This window comes from Corvus moneduloides, chromosome 4 (genome assembly GCF_009650955.1).
Source record: "Corvus moneduloides isolate bCorMon1 chromosome 4, bCorMon1.pri, whole genome shotgun sequence".
In the NCBI taxonomy this organism is placed as follows: Eukaryota; Metazoa; Chordata; class Aves; order Passeriformes; family Corvidae; genus Corvus; species Corvus moneduloides.
The window spans coordinates 45,210,417-45,227,353 of NC_045479.1; the positions used below are offsets into that span (position 1 = coordinate 45,210,417).

Genomic DNA, 16,937 nt, shown 5'->3' on the forward strand with positions numbered 1-16,937 from the left:
TTTTCTTGGCATAAGCCAAGAATATACCTTATTATGTTTCTTCTGTGTATATAAAACCCCATGATCTTGTGCATCTGATGTGGTTAAAATGAAAGTAGGTATTTGTTTATGCACCAATGACTATGTAGCTGGAAACAATTGTTTTCAAAGTATCGTTCATATAAATTCTTTGAGCTAGCCTTCTTACTTATCTTGACGTATGGGTATCTGTAGGGGTATAAAAGCCTACTATTCTTTTAATTGTGACTGTCCTTGTATGGTGCCTGTATATTAAATGTCATAATGATACCTCGCTGCATCTTGAGGTCCACCAACTTATACAGAGGTATTAGTGTGCCCAGGTAGCCAAGAAGGCCAATGGCATTCTGTCTTGTATTAGAAATAGTGTGGCCAGCCAGACCAGGGCAGTCATTGTTCCCTTGTACTCAGCACTGGTGAGGGCTGTGTCCAGTTCTGGGCCCTTCACTCCAAGGCATTGAGATGCTGGAGCATGGCCAGAGAAGGGCAACAAGGCTGATGAAGGGTCTGGAGCACAAGTCATATGACAAGTGGCTGAGGGAGCTGGGGGTGTTTAGCCTGGAAAAAAAGAGGCTCGGAGGAACCTTATCACTGTGTACAACTACCTGTGAGGAGATTGTAGTGAGCTGGGGTGTCAGTTTTGTCTCCCAAGTAACAAGTGAAGGACCAGAGAAAATGGTCTCAAGCTGCACAGGAAGGTTTAGAAAAAATTACATCATGGAGAGGGTTGTGAAGCATTAGGTTGTGAAGTAACAGGCTGCCCTGGGAAGCAGAGGAGTCACCATCCCTGGAGGTAAGTAAAAGATGTGCAGATGTGGTGCTTAGGGATAGGGTGTTGTAGTGGACTTGGCAGTGTTTGGTTGAACTCAATGATTTTAACGGCCTTTTCGTACCTAAGTGATTCTATTTTGCAGTATGTAGGCAGGCACATACTTGACTTTATACTTCACTGCTGGTAGTACTATTTGCTGCTGTTTTTGTCTACGTGGTGGTTGTTGGTTAGATATTTGATGATTAGATAACTGCTTGTCTCTGTGACTTTCTCTTCAGTAGTACATGGTTCAAGGGCTGTTCCTAAGGTGAAGTCTTGGTACTGTTTAATTATGACAAAGGCCTTGCTTTAAGCTACCTGGGACCCATCTCACATAATAAGAATAGGAATAAGGAGACACATTGCCAAGCAACATGTCTTTGAGTAGCTTCTAATGGCTAGAGAAGCCTGTCTATGGCTGTCTTGTGAAATGATCTTTTAAGGTAGTTTCTTTTAGATTCTGAAAGGAAGGATGCATTGACATTGTGCTGTACATGATGGCATTTGATATGATCTGATTATAACTGTGGTATGTATTTTCATTGAACAGTTGTAGATGGTGGTGATCATGACTGTTACCATACCCTGAGTTATTGGAATACTTAAAGGGATATCTTTACATCCATCTCAGTCACAAGTTAGAGATAAGAGAGAACACAGGCATTCCTGATAGGGTGTCATGGTTTCACCCCAACTGGCAACTAAGCCCCATACAACCACTTGTTCATTCCCCCACCACCAGGATCAGGGAGAGAATTGGAAGGGTAAAAGCTAGAAACTCATGGGTTGAGATAAAGACAGTTTAATAGGGAAAGCAAGGAATTAATTCACTGCTTCCTATGGTCAGGCAGGTGTTCAGCCATCTCCGGGAGAGCAGGGCCCCATTACATGTAGTGGTTACTGGGGAAGACAAATGCCATCACTCCAAATGTCCCCCTCTTCCTCCTCCTTCCCTCCACTGTTTATACTGAGCATGATGTCACATGGTCTGGAATCTCCCTTTAGTCAGTTTGGGTCACCTGTCCAGGCCCTGTCTCCTCTTAGGCACCCCCAGTCTCCTCGCCAGAGTGCTAATATGAGAAGCAGAAAAGGCCTTGGCTCTGTGTAAGCCGTGCTCAGCAATAACAAAAACATCTCTGTATTATCAACCCTGTGTTCAGCACATATCTAAAGTACAGCCCCATACCAGCCACTATGAAGACAATTAGTTCTACCCCAGCCAAAACAAACACAAAAGGCAACTCAGCCTTTAAAAGGGATGTATTCTTTCCTTTTGCCTCCACTAAAGCACTCTTCTAGGTGTCATGTGGAACCTCTGCTTGGTTAACTCAGGGGATAGTAGATTGAAGAGGACTTGGGTGAGGGGACAGCAGATGACCTAAAACTTACAAGGGAAAAAAATGGTAAGTCTGAGTCATAGATATACTTGTGCAAGTTTGCATGAGAAGTGTCTGCTGCCACTAGGATCCACTCATGGAAGCCTTTTTGTACAGAAATACGCATGCAACAGAGTAGGAATAGCACCAACAGAAATAACATGGCTCTTTCTCTTTCACTGAAGAAGTAACTGCTCATATATCTCATGACTTCAGACAATTTTTGGATCTTAGGAAATATATGATAGAATCGGTATGACACTGGAAAAGGTGAAGGAGAAATCTCCCAGATCCCTGGATGTCTCACATGCTTACAGCACTACAGTGATACGTCAGAGATTTTGGAGCCTGCAAAAGACATACAAGCTATGAAGTGATACCATGTTTCTTTCAGGGGATATGAATGCATTTTCTTGGTACCATGGTTGTGTGTTACAGACAAGAGGAAAGAAAAAGAGGTCTTGTGATACAATCTTTAGGGGGAAAAAAGGAAGGGAAAAAAGGAGCTGAACAAGATATATCCAACTGGATTTGGATATATCATTTACTTACCTTCCAGCCTGTAGGTGTACTTGCTTGTTTATTAGCACCTTTTCTAAACAGAGCGATTTGCCGCCGTTCACAGTCACACTTTAATGGACAGTTGCAACAGGCATGTCAAGAGAAACTCTTTGTGACCAAGTTGCTTCCAGTCAACTGGCAGCCACAGTTGTGGAGATAACAAGGTCTGACTTAATCTTTGAAAATTCCATGAAAATAAAAGCTGCTATCCTTCCACTGAAGTGTCACTAGTTTCATTTATATTTTTTTTCCCATTCTTTGTTGCTGTACTCTAGTGTGGAGGCTGGGTTTAAGAGTTTGAAAAATCTCTTGAAACTAATTTCACTTTGCTTTGGCTATTACCTCCTACTTCTCTGAAGCCTATATTTACATCACTGTAAAGCAAGTAGATCTGGAAATTGTAAAGAAATGGTGTATTCTATTAAATTCCTATCCCATTTCATCATCCTTTTTCATGAATGCTTCCAATAAGAGATGATTGAGAGAAGTATCCTTAGAATACAGGACCAGGGAATACTTACCTCTTAATTTTTTTTCACGAAAAGTAAGAATCTTATATTCCAGATCTTTGATAGTTCCATGTGTCATTCTGTCATTTCAAGTCTCAGTGGATTATTTTAGTCTGCCCAGTTCCTTAGGTAAATCTTCAAGTTTGTTTTGTGGTTATCTGCTCTCAGGATTTTTCTCTTCATGTGTTCAGCCAGGCTGAAAATATACTGAACTTTGCTGCTAAGGGCATCTTGTTATCAGCATAGAGTCTTGCTGTTTGATCTTTTGAAAGTAGTGGTGATAACTAAGTGTTTGGAGGTCATGAAAGTGCTCATGAGGCAAAGGATCCATACTTTGACTCACACATAGGGTTAATGAAAGCAGTGTTATTTTACATTTAGCATGAGCTTGCTTCTTCTCACAGTGGAAACAGGTATGTTTCAGATTTTGGCAGGAGCTGCTGACCTCTGGCATCTACGTGACATCATTTCAATCCTCAGCTGTTCTCCAGAGAGATAACCAGTAGATAATTCAGATGGAGCATAGATACGGTGTTGAAAGTCCTGCCACAGATTCTTTTCCAGCATGCAATGTGATATTTTCCTCTCATATACTTACTCAGTCTAATGAATTTCCTCTGAGGTATGAGTAACTGGTTTTGGGTTTTGAAGATACACTTTTGCTCCAGTCTTTTAAGTGGACATTGTGTCAACAGGCAGGAAGGAAGACTCTTGGCTCTGTGTTTTGTGTTGGTTTTTTTGCCTTCTCTATGTTTCCAGATTTTGTTAGCAGCATAACCTCAACAGAAAGCACTTGCACAGCAGTAAAAGACTTTTTTCAAGGAACTATTAATGTATATGAGGGAACACCCATCAATTACAGTATAAATAGTTCTTGTTCTTGATTGTAGAAGTACTGCCATGTACAAGAACTGCTAAGTTTTAATTACAAGAAGGCTCCAGCCTCAACTCCTTGCCTGGATTATTCTAATCACCCAGAAATTCTTTCTACTATAGTAGAGGGAGGCTAATTTTGCACTGAAGGTTGAAAGTCACAGTTTAGGCACTCAGGTATTATTTGGTGTTAGCTGAACCTAGTTAACTCTCCCATTCAATTCTTAATCCCTTTGCCTCTTCTACCTGATATATAGCCTTACAGTACTGGACAAATCTTGTATTGGTTTTTATTCACTGTGTCACTACGTCAGATGACCTGCATGCTCTTTACTTGCAGCCAGTGAAATGCATCTGCTTCCTGAGTTTCAGAGCTTTCTGTTACAAAACCAGACATTAACTAGACTGATTTACAAGTTAATGAAGAGATGTTCCTGACTTATCTAGTGGCATTCTGTGATGGAGTAACTGCATCAGGGACAAGGAAAGAGCTCTGCCTGGTCATCTGTAAAGCTTTTAATACAGCCTCCCTCTACAATCTGGTCAGTAAATTGGAAAGATATGGGTTTGCTGCATGGACTGTTAGATGGATAAGGAATTGACTGGATGGCCAGTCCAAAGAGTTATCAATGGCTCAGTGTCCAAACAGAAACCGGTAATGAATGGTGTTCCTCAAGGGTCCATATTGGAACCAATACTTTTTAATATCTTTGTCAATGACGCTGAATTGTGTGCACCCTGAGCAAGTTTGCAGATGACACCAAGCTCAGTGATTCAGTTGAGTTGCTTGAGGGAAGGGATACCGTCCAGAGTGACCTTGACAGGATTGAGGAGTGGGCCTATGTGAATCTCATGATGGTCTACAAGGCCAAGAGCAACAACCATGTCCAGTGAAAGATGTCTCTGTTCATTCTATACACGTCATCTTCTTGTACAGATTTATGCTGTAACAAATTCTCAGTTGTAAGTGCCTCTTAATATCAGCTTAAATGGTATGAGAATCAATCCTTGGAACGAATGTCTTCCAATCCTTGGAATATGCCAAAAATCCTCACAGATCTCATTTCAGATTCCTCTCTGACGTGAGTTTGGAATGCCATATGCTGTTTCTTCTTTGCTAAAAAGAAATAAAACTTGAAAGAGCTGGGCTGGAATTAATCTACCTTAACCTCATACATCTGAAAATTAGACATTTTGTCTCCTTCCATAGTAAAGGGATGAAGAAATGAAATAGCTGCTCTTACTGTCTTGTATGAAAATATGTTTAAATACATATCTCTAGATAGTCATGTCTACAGAACAGTTCATCCCTTCTCCTTCTCAACTGACCATTGAAGGAAATTGCTCACTGTTAGTTACATGAGCTGAGATGGATGTGATAACTGTGTTATTGTAAGACAGTGGTTCCTACAGGAACATACTTTGACTGTGGGGAGGATAAATATCCAGAAATATCCTTTCTAAGTTTATCAAAGTGGATCTCAAAGTATAAAAACATGTTATGAGCTTGATTGTAGTAAAGTAATTTTGATATTAGAAAAATGGTGGTTTATTCCACTCAAGGTCTGCCTAAATTGTGCTTGAGTATTTTGGATACCTTTTCTTTTATAAAGGATTTTGATTTTGTCCATGCCCACTGGATTCAGCTCTTCAGTGTGTATTTGAGAGAGATGTTCCTTATTCCCACAGAAGAATAATTGGATACGTTCTGGTTAGTAACCAAGAAAGGAGTGCATGTGGAAATAAGCAAATAGCTGTACTGCTCTGAAATGTGTTCTGCACATGGGTTCTGAAACTCTGTCTCCTTCCCTACCCTTAATGAATCCTCTATTTCCAACTTGTTTGTCAACAAAAGAATGGAGGACGGTGCTGCACATTGTGTTCTCTCCAGTTTAGAGGAAGGTAGGGCATGAGCTGGGAGCCAGTGCTCTGTCAGTTCCAAGTTTTAGCAGGATTACTTGATCTCAGGTAAACAGAATTTATATACTGCAAGGCTGTGGTTTCACAAGCAATTTGAGCTAGTTCAAGTGGCTCAAAAGACTTTTGAAAGAAGTCTGTTCTTCTTCCCCTTTCCCTCTGTCAGCACTTATGTTGGAGACTGTACCAGAAATGAGATCATATTGAGTAGTATAACATGATTAAAAAAAAAGAATTTTGCATCTGGATCAGTTCCTTGATCACTTTTGTAGCCTGCAGCCTTAGCACAAGCTTGAAGGAAGGAAAGCCAGTACTTCTGTGTTTAGTGGCAGCTCTTGTTTATGTAAGGCTGTCATTTGACTTCTGCTTTAAGCCAGAATTCATATGGAGAGATATGAAGCTGTTACTGAGAATGTCTAAACTTTTTTATTGCTTTTATGAAGAATAGCTTTCAAAGTAGTTCACTTCGGTGTATAGAATTGACTCATGATTTTTACTATCTGTCTGCAAGACTTTGTCTAAAAATGCCTGTTGGGTATATAAATACAAATTTTATGAGGGAGGAAGGATACCTTTGTATGTGTCGTGTATTTTCAATACAGTTTTACACCTCAGTCCAGCTTCCATTAAAAGCAAGGTAAAAACTTATTTGTTCAAAGCTGCTTTTTACAACTCTCTAATAATTCAGGTATTGATTCTACAAATCATTCACATAAACCAGCTTATACCTCAAGTCACAGTAACATTACTTTTTTTTTTTTTTTACTATTTTATCAGTAAACTGTATAATAAGGGTACTTTTTACCTTAGCATTTCAACATAGTGTCGTTTGGAAATGAATATAAAATTGAAGCTATTCAGGTATTAAAAACTGAGAAACTTTTTTTTGTCACCATGTCCTTGGGTAGAAGGCACAATTGGATGCATGAGATACCTGCTGTGTAGTGCTTCGTTTTCTTTGGTAGTTTGTTTGTTTCATTACAGGAGATATGGTTTACCAGGTGAGTTTAATGCTCTAATATTCTTTTTTTTCTCTTTAGGTTGCAGCAATCTATAAAGATTCAACTATTGGAAATCTTATAAATATAGTTATTGTCAAATTAATTGTAATTCACAATGAACAGGTAAGAAAAAGAAAAATTTAAAAGATTTGATTCTTACATAAGAAACAAAATGCATTAATTTGCATTGCAATTACAGAGTTTAATTATTTCTAGTTTAAATATAAAATATTTTCTTTAACTATGTAGTTTTTTTTTAAAGTAGGAAACAAAATGTCAAATGCAATGTTAACTTCAGAACCTGTACTTAATGCCTCTATTTTCCCGTCTCTCTATTTGCATGTCCAGTTGACCTATATTGACATAAATCAGACAGTATATGAAAGCTTATGGCAGAACTAGCAGAAGTGTGGTTATGCTCATGGAAACATGGCAGGAAAATGACCATTTTTATAGAGAGTTTCAGTGGCAGGCTTTCAGCCCTAACAGCTGTAATATTTTAAGATTGTAGAAGTACATGCTTTTCAAAGACATGGGTTTTATATTTATTTGTCATAAACTTCTTGTCACTGTATTTTTCTAATATTTAACACATGATAAATGCTCACATACATTGTTTAGAATAACAGGTTCTTATGACTGACGACTTGTAGCTAAGTTCAGATCTGACCCTTCAAACAAATCTGCTGAGGAAATTCTTACGTGGAGTCCTGCTGACTTTCTTTCCCTACACAAGTCATTACTTTGCAGATTAGCAGCACAAATGACAGTGCAGTAAGTGCAAGTGCATGAGTATTAAAGCCCTTATTTGATTTTTTTGGCCATTTCTTGCTTAGGAAGGACCAGCTATCACTTTTAATGCAGCTACCACTCTTCGTAATTTTTGCTTATGGCAGCAAGCACAAAACATTTTGGATGATACTCACCCTTCTCATCATGATACTGCTGTTCTCATCACTAGGTACAGTATCTAATATAGCCACAATTACTTAGCTAGGTGAGACAAATGCTTCAGTTTCGTTTTTACAATATCATCTTTTAACCATTCCACTGACACTGTTCATAGGTAAGGGAATCTATCCTGCCCTTCACAAACCACTGATTATCAATATGTGAGCAATAACTCTGACATTACTATGTTGATAGATAAGCATCTGTTGATCCTTGCATTAAAGATTATAGAAATTAATTAGATCTGAAATTGTTGCAAGGAAATTAAGTCTTTGTCTATAGTACATGTATGTGATGGGGGAGGAGTATTATATGTAATGGAGTCAGCTGAAGGATGCAGTGACAGACAGCTCCTGACAGCCCTGATATAATTAGAACTATCAAAAGCTTAAAATGAAAAGCATATAAATATTAGTATGTTTTCTTCCTGTACACAAATCATCTCAGTGAGTATTCTGATGTTCATTCATTGGAATAGTCTCTCTTTCACTCTTCTTTTTCACTAAGTTTTCCACCCAGTGTTCAAGTTTCAAGTATGCTGCAATCTGCATGTTTTTCAGCACCATTTCATACTTGATCTACCTTCTGCATGGTAGAGAAAGAAATAATAAATTTTTGTTCTTTGCATGCTAGATAAAAAGCAGTACTGTGTGCTTAGTCTGGTGAATTAAAATTACTTCTTTCACTAGAATACAAATTGTACAATTAAAAATTGAGAATCAGATTTGCAAATGCTGTAATTAGTATAGCAACAGTGAAATACTCTAAAAACATTCTTTTATATGCTGTAATGATTTGAAATCAATCTTTTCTTTCAAGGGAAGATATCTGCAGAGCTAGAGAGAAGTGCGATACTCTTGGTGAGTTATTCTTTTTTCATCAGTATGATTTTATAACAGAAAATGTATGAGAATATCAGTGTAGGGAGAAAAATCTGTTAGCAAAAGTCAGAAAATATATAGAAAATTCAAGCCCCACAGACAAAAACAATGGTTTCTCATTTCTTATTGATGTTCTCTCCTGGCATGTATGTTGGTGCCAGGTGGTTGTTCATTTTGTGTTAATTTGCTGCATACTTGAGGCACAACTTTCAACATGAGTGCCATAGTATTTACTTTAATACATGGCAATACATGAAAATTCATTCTCTTAAGCTTTTATATAAGGATTCAATTTTGCAGGTTTAGCAGAGCTAGGTACAATGTGTGACCCACTACGCAGCTGTTCTGTAAGTGAAGAAAATGGATTGAGTGCTGCTTTTACTATAGCACATGAGCTTGGACATGTGTAAGTACCTATTTCCTGGCAGGTAATTTTTTTTTAAACTTCCTTTAAATACGACCAATTTTCAGCAGTGGGCTTTGCATTTGTAAGAGGGTGGAGTCTGATATGTTCTTTTAGAAGAATTATCATTTTTGCCCCTTGAAGTGAGCCAGATAAAGAAATTGTGGATTTTATAACTTGGTTGGTATCCTGAATTTTAGGAAAAAATGTCCAAAGAGATTAATTCTGTGCTTTTGCCGTATGAACTGGTTGGGACACTGGGACATACCCTAGGTAGTGCAACATAGTCCTGTTAACTCCAACTGTATTCTAGCCCTGTTAGGAATTTACCTTTAAGAAAAGACAATTGTTAATATAACACAGAAATATTCTTCCTTGTGTTTGATCCTTTCAGAATACAGTAGAGTAACACAAAGAGAAATACATTACACTGAAAAATAAGAGGAGATGACAGCATTTTATTTTATGAAGCATACCTCATCAGTGATGGCAGAAAGGTGCTATACTCTAGCTCCATGAGCATGCCACAGTGTAGGTAACGACGACGTTACAGAGCTCAGTAGTTAGCTTGTTCATTTTCATGTGCCTGCAAGTTCACTTAGACACATGCTAATTGTCTTGGTACTTGAACTGAGATAATAAACATAAGATGATGTGTTAGTTGCATTAAGTATGATATTGATGTGCTCTGTAGTGTTTGTTACTGAATAGTAAGAGTTATGATGTGATTATTGGGGTTGCATGTTGTGGACAGACCAGCCATGGCCTGTATATTCAGTAGAGGAGATGGGTTGTTCCTTTAAAGTGGCATACTCTTAAAACACTGGAATTTTTCTGGTAAGCTGAAGAATTATATTAATTGTAAAATTCTTCCTATACCCACCACCATATAACTAGGAGCATTTGGATAAGGAGATAATTATGTAAGGCATTTTAAAGATACCTATTGCCATAATGTCAGATAGATGTATTAAGTGAGTCCCATTACATTTTAAGGCATTTTCAAACTCAAAACTCAAGCATTTGCTGCTACAGCAAAGAGAGTTTCAGTTAATTATTGCTGAATTTGTTTTGGAGTTTATCTGTTTTGCTTTTTAGGTTTAATGTGCCTCATGATGATAGTTTTAAGTGTAAAGAATCTGGAATTAAACACCAATATCATGTGATGGCTCCAACTTTAAATTATCATACAAGTCCATGGACCTGGTCAAAATGCAGTCAAAAATATATCACTGAATTTCTTGAGTGAGTGTCAATATAATGCTATGGTTCAGAGTGGGGTTTTTTTGGTTTGTTTGTTTTGTTTTTTCCTTCCCAATTTCATTTATTTCTGACAAGTATTTTAAAGGTATCGCTTTTTATATAGTTTTTATGTTGTTTTTTGGTTTAAGCACATACTTGCAGGGCCTCAGTCCTCCACAAAAATACATGTATTTAACTTCTTCGGTGATTTATGATTTCATTAAAGTTGCACTGAACATGCAAAGCTTAGAAGATTTTTATTTTTTTTTAAATGTAGTGTTTATTGTTTACTGAAAATACATTTAGTATTATTTTAGTAAGTTAGAATATGCACCGTTTATTTTCTAATGTTTTTGTGTAAAAAATAAGTGATGGGTATAATTCAGGCAGTACCTTTTATTTTCCTTTTTTTAAAAAATAAGAGAAAACCCCACTTAACTTTGTTTTGTGGATCTAAATGCAAAATTAAAAAAAAGGAAAATCAAGTGACCTGGTTCATTTAATTATTCATTAATTTCAATTAAAGTCATTATTTAGGCAAGTAGTCATGCAAACCCATAACTCCAGTGGGATATGCTTGTGAATGTTGTGTGAGTAGTGAGAAGGTTCCCAATGAAGTAAGAGTGATTTATTCACATTTTGTTCCTGTTTTACAACAGTACTGGTTATGGTGAATGCCTCCTAGACAAACCTAGTGGAGGAACGTATGATCTTTCCTCTCAGCTGCCTGGGTCAGTGTATGATGTCAACAAGCAGTGTGAGCTTACGTTTGGTATTGGGTCACAAGTATGCCCTTACCTGGTGAGTGAAAACCAAAGTTGTGCTTAATCTATACTAAAAAATAACTGAAAAATACTGGTTTGGGAATAATTTTATCCTGAAATAAGTAAAATTTCAGGTTATATTCTTTTGAAGGGGAAGAGTTCAGTAGACAGCATTGCAATGTCGCATGTGAGAAATGTATAGCAATAAAAAGTAGGATGCATTCATTTTGATTTCTGTATCTCTGAATGTGATAATGCCTTTAAAATATCTAAAGCTGCACAAGTTAAGGTTTGCTGCAACAACTGAAAGGGATTTATTTCAACACTTCTTGCAAATGTTTTCGCATTATAGGTCATTAGCAGTCTCACATTAGCAGGTCTTGCTTCTCTGCTTTTTTCAATACTTTTTAGTAACTTAAAATTTAAAAATAAATCAACTATCTCAAACATTTTTGCTGAATGTTTGTTCCAATATGTAGATTCCCTCTACTTTGTCAGAGTCAAAAAATATTTTCATGACTGACAGAGTGTATATTTTGTCTACAAAACTGAGATACGGAAAGAAAGCTTGACTAGATTAATATTGAAACTTAAGTTGTGTTTTGAAAACTTAATGTGGCCATTGCAATATAAACACAAATACAACATTATGACTTTATTTGTTGCTGTCAAGATGTCATGTAGAGTTAGATTTTGGACCAACTTGTGAAATTCCTCCACCGGTATTGTATGTCTTTTTGGACAGGAAGAGCATTTAAGCTCAGATTCAGACTGAATTAAGTGGAGCTTTTTGGTGAGGTAAAATGTTGTTTTGGAAGAGTCAGGCTTTATGAGAACATTAAAGGAAAAGTAAAGGGGGCTTCAAAGACCTGAAGATGGTGTTACTGAAGACTGCTTTGTAAATTTTGTATCCATAAGGGTTGTCTGTTAAGAGTCTTTTAGCAATTTGAAAATGAGGTTTTCTGCTTAATTTTCTAGTCAGTGCATTTAATTCTTGTTAAATTCACTTAAGAGTCTTTTTCTGAGGGATTATATGGAAGCTGTGCTGCATAGTATTAACGTAACCTCTTACATATTTTTATATTAAATTTTCTACTGAAATAGAAAATGAAGTTATCTTATTAATCTGATGGGATCAGTTTCAGATAGTCCACATTCCTGCTTGGCCTTAAGCAAAATCTATTTCGGTTTTGTGGGTTTTATCTATGAAAAATAGTAGTACAATAGCAAACACTAAGCCCTGCACAGTGTGGGAAAATACAAATATCACAACTAATGTCTAAAATGGTATTGCAGATGCAACAAAAGTAATCTGGTTTTCTTTTTAGAAACAGTGCAAACGCTTATGGTGCACAAGTACAGAAGGTGTTCACAAGGGCTGTCGTACTCAGCACATGCCTTTGGCTGATGGAACAGTTTGTGGTGTAGGAATGGTAAGCCTTGTTCTATTTCTCAGTACTTGCAGTTTTGGATGTAGGTACGAAAGATCAATGCTTGCTGTGTGGCAATACTGCACCTGTAGAATACTGATTGTGTGACTTGACCTGCAGTTTCTCTTAGTTCTGTAATCTTGTGACATAAAAACCCACAGTTTGTCTGTTCAGAGTAATTATTAAAGTTTACAGATACCGCACTGGTTGAAAATAGGTGAAAGAAGTCAGGGGAAAGTTGACATCTTTCCTTCTGTTTGAAATGTTCAGATCATGTGTAATAAGTTGTTTTTTTCCTGATTGGTAGTGTCCAAAGTTGGATTATCTGAAATATGACATCTCTAAAGTGTGTTTCTGCCAGTTTGTCTTGTTGAGGCTGCTTATTGAACCAGAACAAATTAAGTATGAGTCACTTAGGTACAGGTGTGTGCTTTTTTGGAAAGAGAAGAGTTTTTGGATTAGCATCTGGTCTCAGTAGTTATTTGTATCTGCATTGTATCTGTTTCAGAGAAAACAAGACTATGTGTGTCAATACCTCTTCACTCACTCCAGGAAGTGCCTTAACCACACATAACTTGTGTTCATTTTCTCTCTTGCCTATTGTAACATAATTCAGGGTACTTGGATCTGTTCAGTGCTAAAAACAGGAGCTCTCTTCTCACTTATACCCTAATGTGTAAGACTACCTGGCTGCTTGAAGTATGGATTGAATGCTTTGACAGATTAAAAAAAAAGAAGTGGAAGTTGTGTTGCTCATTGGTTTATTTAGTAAAGACTGTTTGGGTGATGAGGGTGCCACTCACTGCTTCCTCATTTGCAAGTCTTTGAATGCAGATCCTAATCTGTAAACTTGGACAATATAACTTTCTTTGGCTGTCCATAAGGGTCATGAATATCTAATTAGTAGGTATAGTCAAGGCACTTACAGAACCTTGATAGAAACAGATGTAGTGGTGCAGGCTAGTTGTATCGAGTTTCCAGTGAAGATTTGAGGCTTTTAGTTTTAGATTTGTATGTAGTTTGGACAGTGACCAGAAATTAGGTGTGTAAGTTCTTTACTGGTCTAGTATTTGGCTTCTTCATGTCTTACTGCACTACCAGCAAACAGAAGTGTTTTCTTCTTGTCAGGGTATTGTAAGAATACATATTTGAGATTTCTTACATGCTCAGGTATGACAGTGATTCTCTTAAGTATGGGTGGTTTGTTACATTGAGCTGCTTTTATATAGTAGTGTGCTTTGGCAGCTTCAGGGGCTGTGGGAGAAATGTTAATTTTTTTTATAATTTTATATGTTCAAAGATGATTAAAAACTCTAGTTTAATTTCTTTGTATAATAGGCTGCTATGTTTTACTCAGTTATTTCTAAATTTCCCCCAATAACGTTTAATCTTAACAGATTCTGTGTTTAGTACGACAATATTAGTGAGGAATTTGAAATAGTGTCTTAATGGATAACAAATGTAGGGGGTAAACTGTCTCAAATGGCTTCTTTCTGTCTTGCAAGATTAGAAAAAGTGACTTGAAGGCTGCAGTGGAAGTTTTGCTTGATTATAGCCTATGCATGCCGTTGGTGTTGAAATGTTTAACCCATTTTTCAGTCACTCATCAGAAAGGAAGTTCATCTTTTATGCAAACATCATGTGTAATCTTCAGTTAAATTGACTCTAATTTGCCAACATCAGAGGATTTCTTTTATAGAAGAATACAAAAAACCTATTTTATGTAATTAGTGCAGTGGAAGCATTTTTCTCTAGGAAATAAAGAGCTAATTACAGTCATTACCTCTGGAAGATGTAAGGAAGAAGAGCAATTAATTAATCTGACAAATTGTCATCTGTTCCTGACTAAGGGGCAGCTTTTCTCAAGCTCAGACTGCAAGTTGGTGCTGATGTTAATGGGCATAAGACATGGTGGCTATTACTTGTAATTAATATTTGCCAGCATGCTAAATCAATGTTATTTGGCATTTGCGACATTATTGCTGTGATGGATACAGAAAATATCCATTTAAAGCATTTGTTATTTTAGTATCAATTTTTTAAGCTCAGATTTCAAATGTCAATTAGTGGATCTTGCTCTATGGACTGCTCTGACAGTTGGAGTTAGTGAAGCACATCTGAGTCAAAAAAAACCCGCCTCCAAAGAAGAAAAGTTTTTGACACCACCTATCTGCTAGGAGCGGCATTCTCAGAACAAGTCTTTATTGCTATGAAAATAACAGCAAACATACCCAATAAAGTGTGAGTGGTTTATAATTATTTTTTGAGGCACTTCAAAGGGTTGCACTCTGATCCTTCCTGGATTCTTGTGGAATATAGAAATATGCCTGTATTCTGTGGATTTCTTGAGCATTGGAATGGAGAGGTAGGAGGTAGCTGTATGATTCTGACCCAAACTTTTCCACGTCCTGGGGATATCCCAGTGTTCTGCATGATGGCAGTTTGCTACTTAAACATTGAAAAAAACCAAATGTCCCAGTAGTTTGGAAAAATCTCTCTAACAGCAAGAAGGAATTCACATGATACAAGTAACAGTTGGATTGGAAAGCATGTATCTGTTTGTGTTTTAGAGACATGTTAATCAATTCTATTCACTGTAGATATGTAAAGTATATTGAGCTAGCATCTAAAAATCTCTAGAATAGCTATCAAGTAAATTAAGATTTCATCCTAGTCCTTTTGGCATAAAAGACAGGGTTACTGGGACGACTGAGAATGGGGATGCAGATCAGCAAAGAATTGCTTTGGACAGTAAAAGAAGTGCCTGTCTAATTGTGAAGTATGTTTGCTATTCTTCAGTTGTACGTAACTACCCATTTATTGATTACTATTATTGCAAAGCTTGACTACCTCATGAATGTAATACATGAAGATGCTGAATCTGAAAGAATAAATCATTTTATGTGTATATATGTAAAGTAAGTGTAAAAAAATCAGGTGGATTTTATCAGTTGGGTGATAAGGGAATATGTTCACCATCTGGAAAGCAGAAGCAGATCTTTTGAACTGTAAGAACAGTGTAAAGTATGGGCTCAAACCATAATTTTTTTCTCTAAACTGGAATTTCTGTGAAATATTTTTCTATGAGCTATAATTTTAGAAAAATTAGAAGGTTCAAGGGAGAGTTAAAGTATGCAGACTTTTTGCAAGAAAAAGTTGAAACATTGAAAAAATTCAAATAGTGTGTGTTTTGTAGGTAATGTCATTTGAGTAATAATGTAGACTCATCTGAGAATCCATGCTACAGAGATAAAGACCTGAGATGCTGTGGTGACACCTTCAGTTAGATGTCTTTCCAAGATCCATTTCTTTTACCTTGTATGCTCGTTTTATTAACTGCTCTGGTTTTACTCCTTTTATATGCCTTAGGGTCCCACTTCTCATCTTGGTTCCTCGAGAAATGCACTTTCTGGATTATGTATTTTATAGGAGGAAGTCAGGGAGCACATATAGTTTGATGTACAGCAGAAGGTTTCCTTGCCTTCATTTGGAGTAGGCAGAAGAGAGGCCTGCAGCAGTACGTTCTTTCAAGGGAATGAATGGGAACTCTGTAGACATAGCTACAGCCAGCAAGGACAGGGATTTGACATTCATCGGACTGAGTGTTCTTATCTTTGCTCCCTGCTCATTGGGGTCATGTGCTGAATCTGTGTAACTTCTAAGATTCATATTCCTTTCCCAGTTCTCCATGATTGGAATCTGCTTTGAGACTCTTCATGCTCATCCTTAAGCTACAGGCCAGATGTGTTACAGTGAATCTTGTGCTGCAGCACTTTTTAGTGTTTTTATGTTTTGTGATTCCAGCTACACCTATTTTCCTTTTCTGCAGTCAATCCACTAGAAATTTCTCTTCCTGTGCTATTCACAGTCATTCTTAGAGCTCTGTTTGGATTTTATTTTATAATGCAAAAAAAGTTCAGAACAATGAAATTGATATTTGACAAGCAAAATACAGACCATCGTGTCCACTTTTGCAACACTTTGCCCTTCTCATTTTCTCCTCATACTGAAGTGTTCAGTCATCTTGTTTCCTTTTAGAAGCACCAGCAGCTACCAGTAATATCTGTGAAAACATGTTGGTGTCTGGGAACAGGCTCAGGAAAAGCTGTTCATCTCTTTTTCTGCAGGGCTACATGGGGCTCCAATGCATGAAATTATGTCCTCAGACACTGAGCATCAGTGTGTCAGTCTTTGACTCAA

At 37.1% G+C, this 16,937-nt stretch overlaps 1 protein-coding gene across 9 annotated transcripts in view; it reads left to right on the plus strand.

Annotated features, from left to right (window-relative positions):
* The window catches only part of ADAMTS20 (ADAM metallopeptidase with thrombospondin type 1 motif 20), an 89,705-nt gene that overhangs the window by 20,681 nt on the left and 52,087 nt on the right, over positions 1 to 16,937 (plus strand). For 7 of the 9 annotated variants that reach the window (XM_032106726.1, XM_032106727.1, XM_032106724.1 and 4 more), the window contains exons 5-11: positions 7,106 to 7,189; positions 7,903 to 8,027; positions 8,837 to 8,877; positions 9,199 to 9,304; positions 10,400 to 10,546; positions 11,203 to 11,344; positions 12,636 to 12,740. In XM_032106726.1, coding sequence (XP_031962617.1) covers positions 7,106 to 7,189; positions 7,903 to 8,027; positions 8,837 to 8,877; positions 9,199 to 9,304; positions 10,400 to 10,546; positions 11,203 to 11,344; positions 12,636 to 12,740 — 750 coding nt within the window. Of the gene's footprint in view, positions 1 to 7,105; positions 7,190 to 7,902; positions 8,028 to 8,836; positions 8,878 to 9,198; positions 9,305 to 9,701; positions 9,833 to 10,399; positions 10,547 to 11,202; positions 11,345 to 12,635; positions 12,741 to 16,937 lie in introns of those variants that run through there. The other 2 variants (XM_032106728.1, XM_032106733.1) reach the window with 2 other exon arrangements.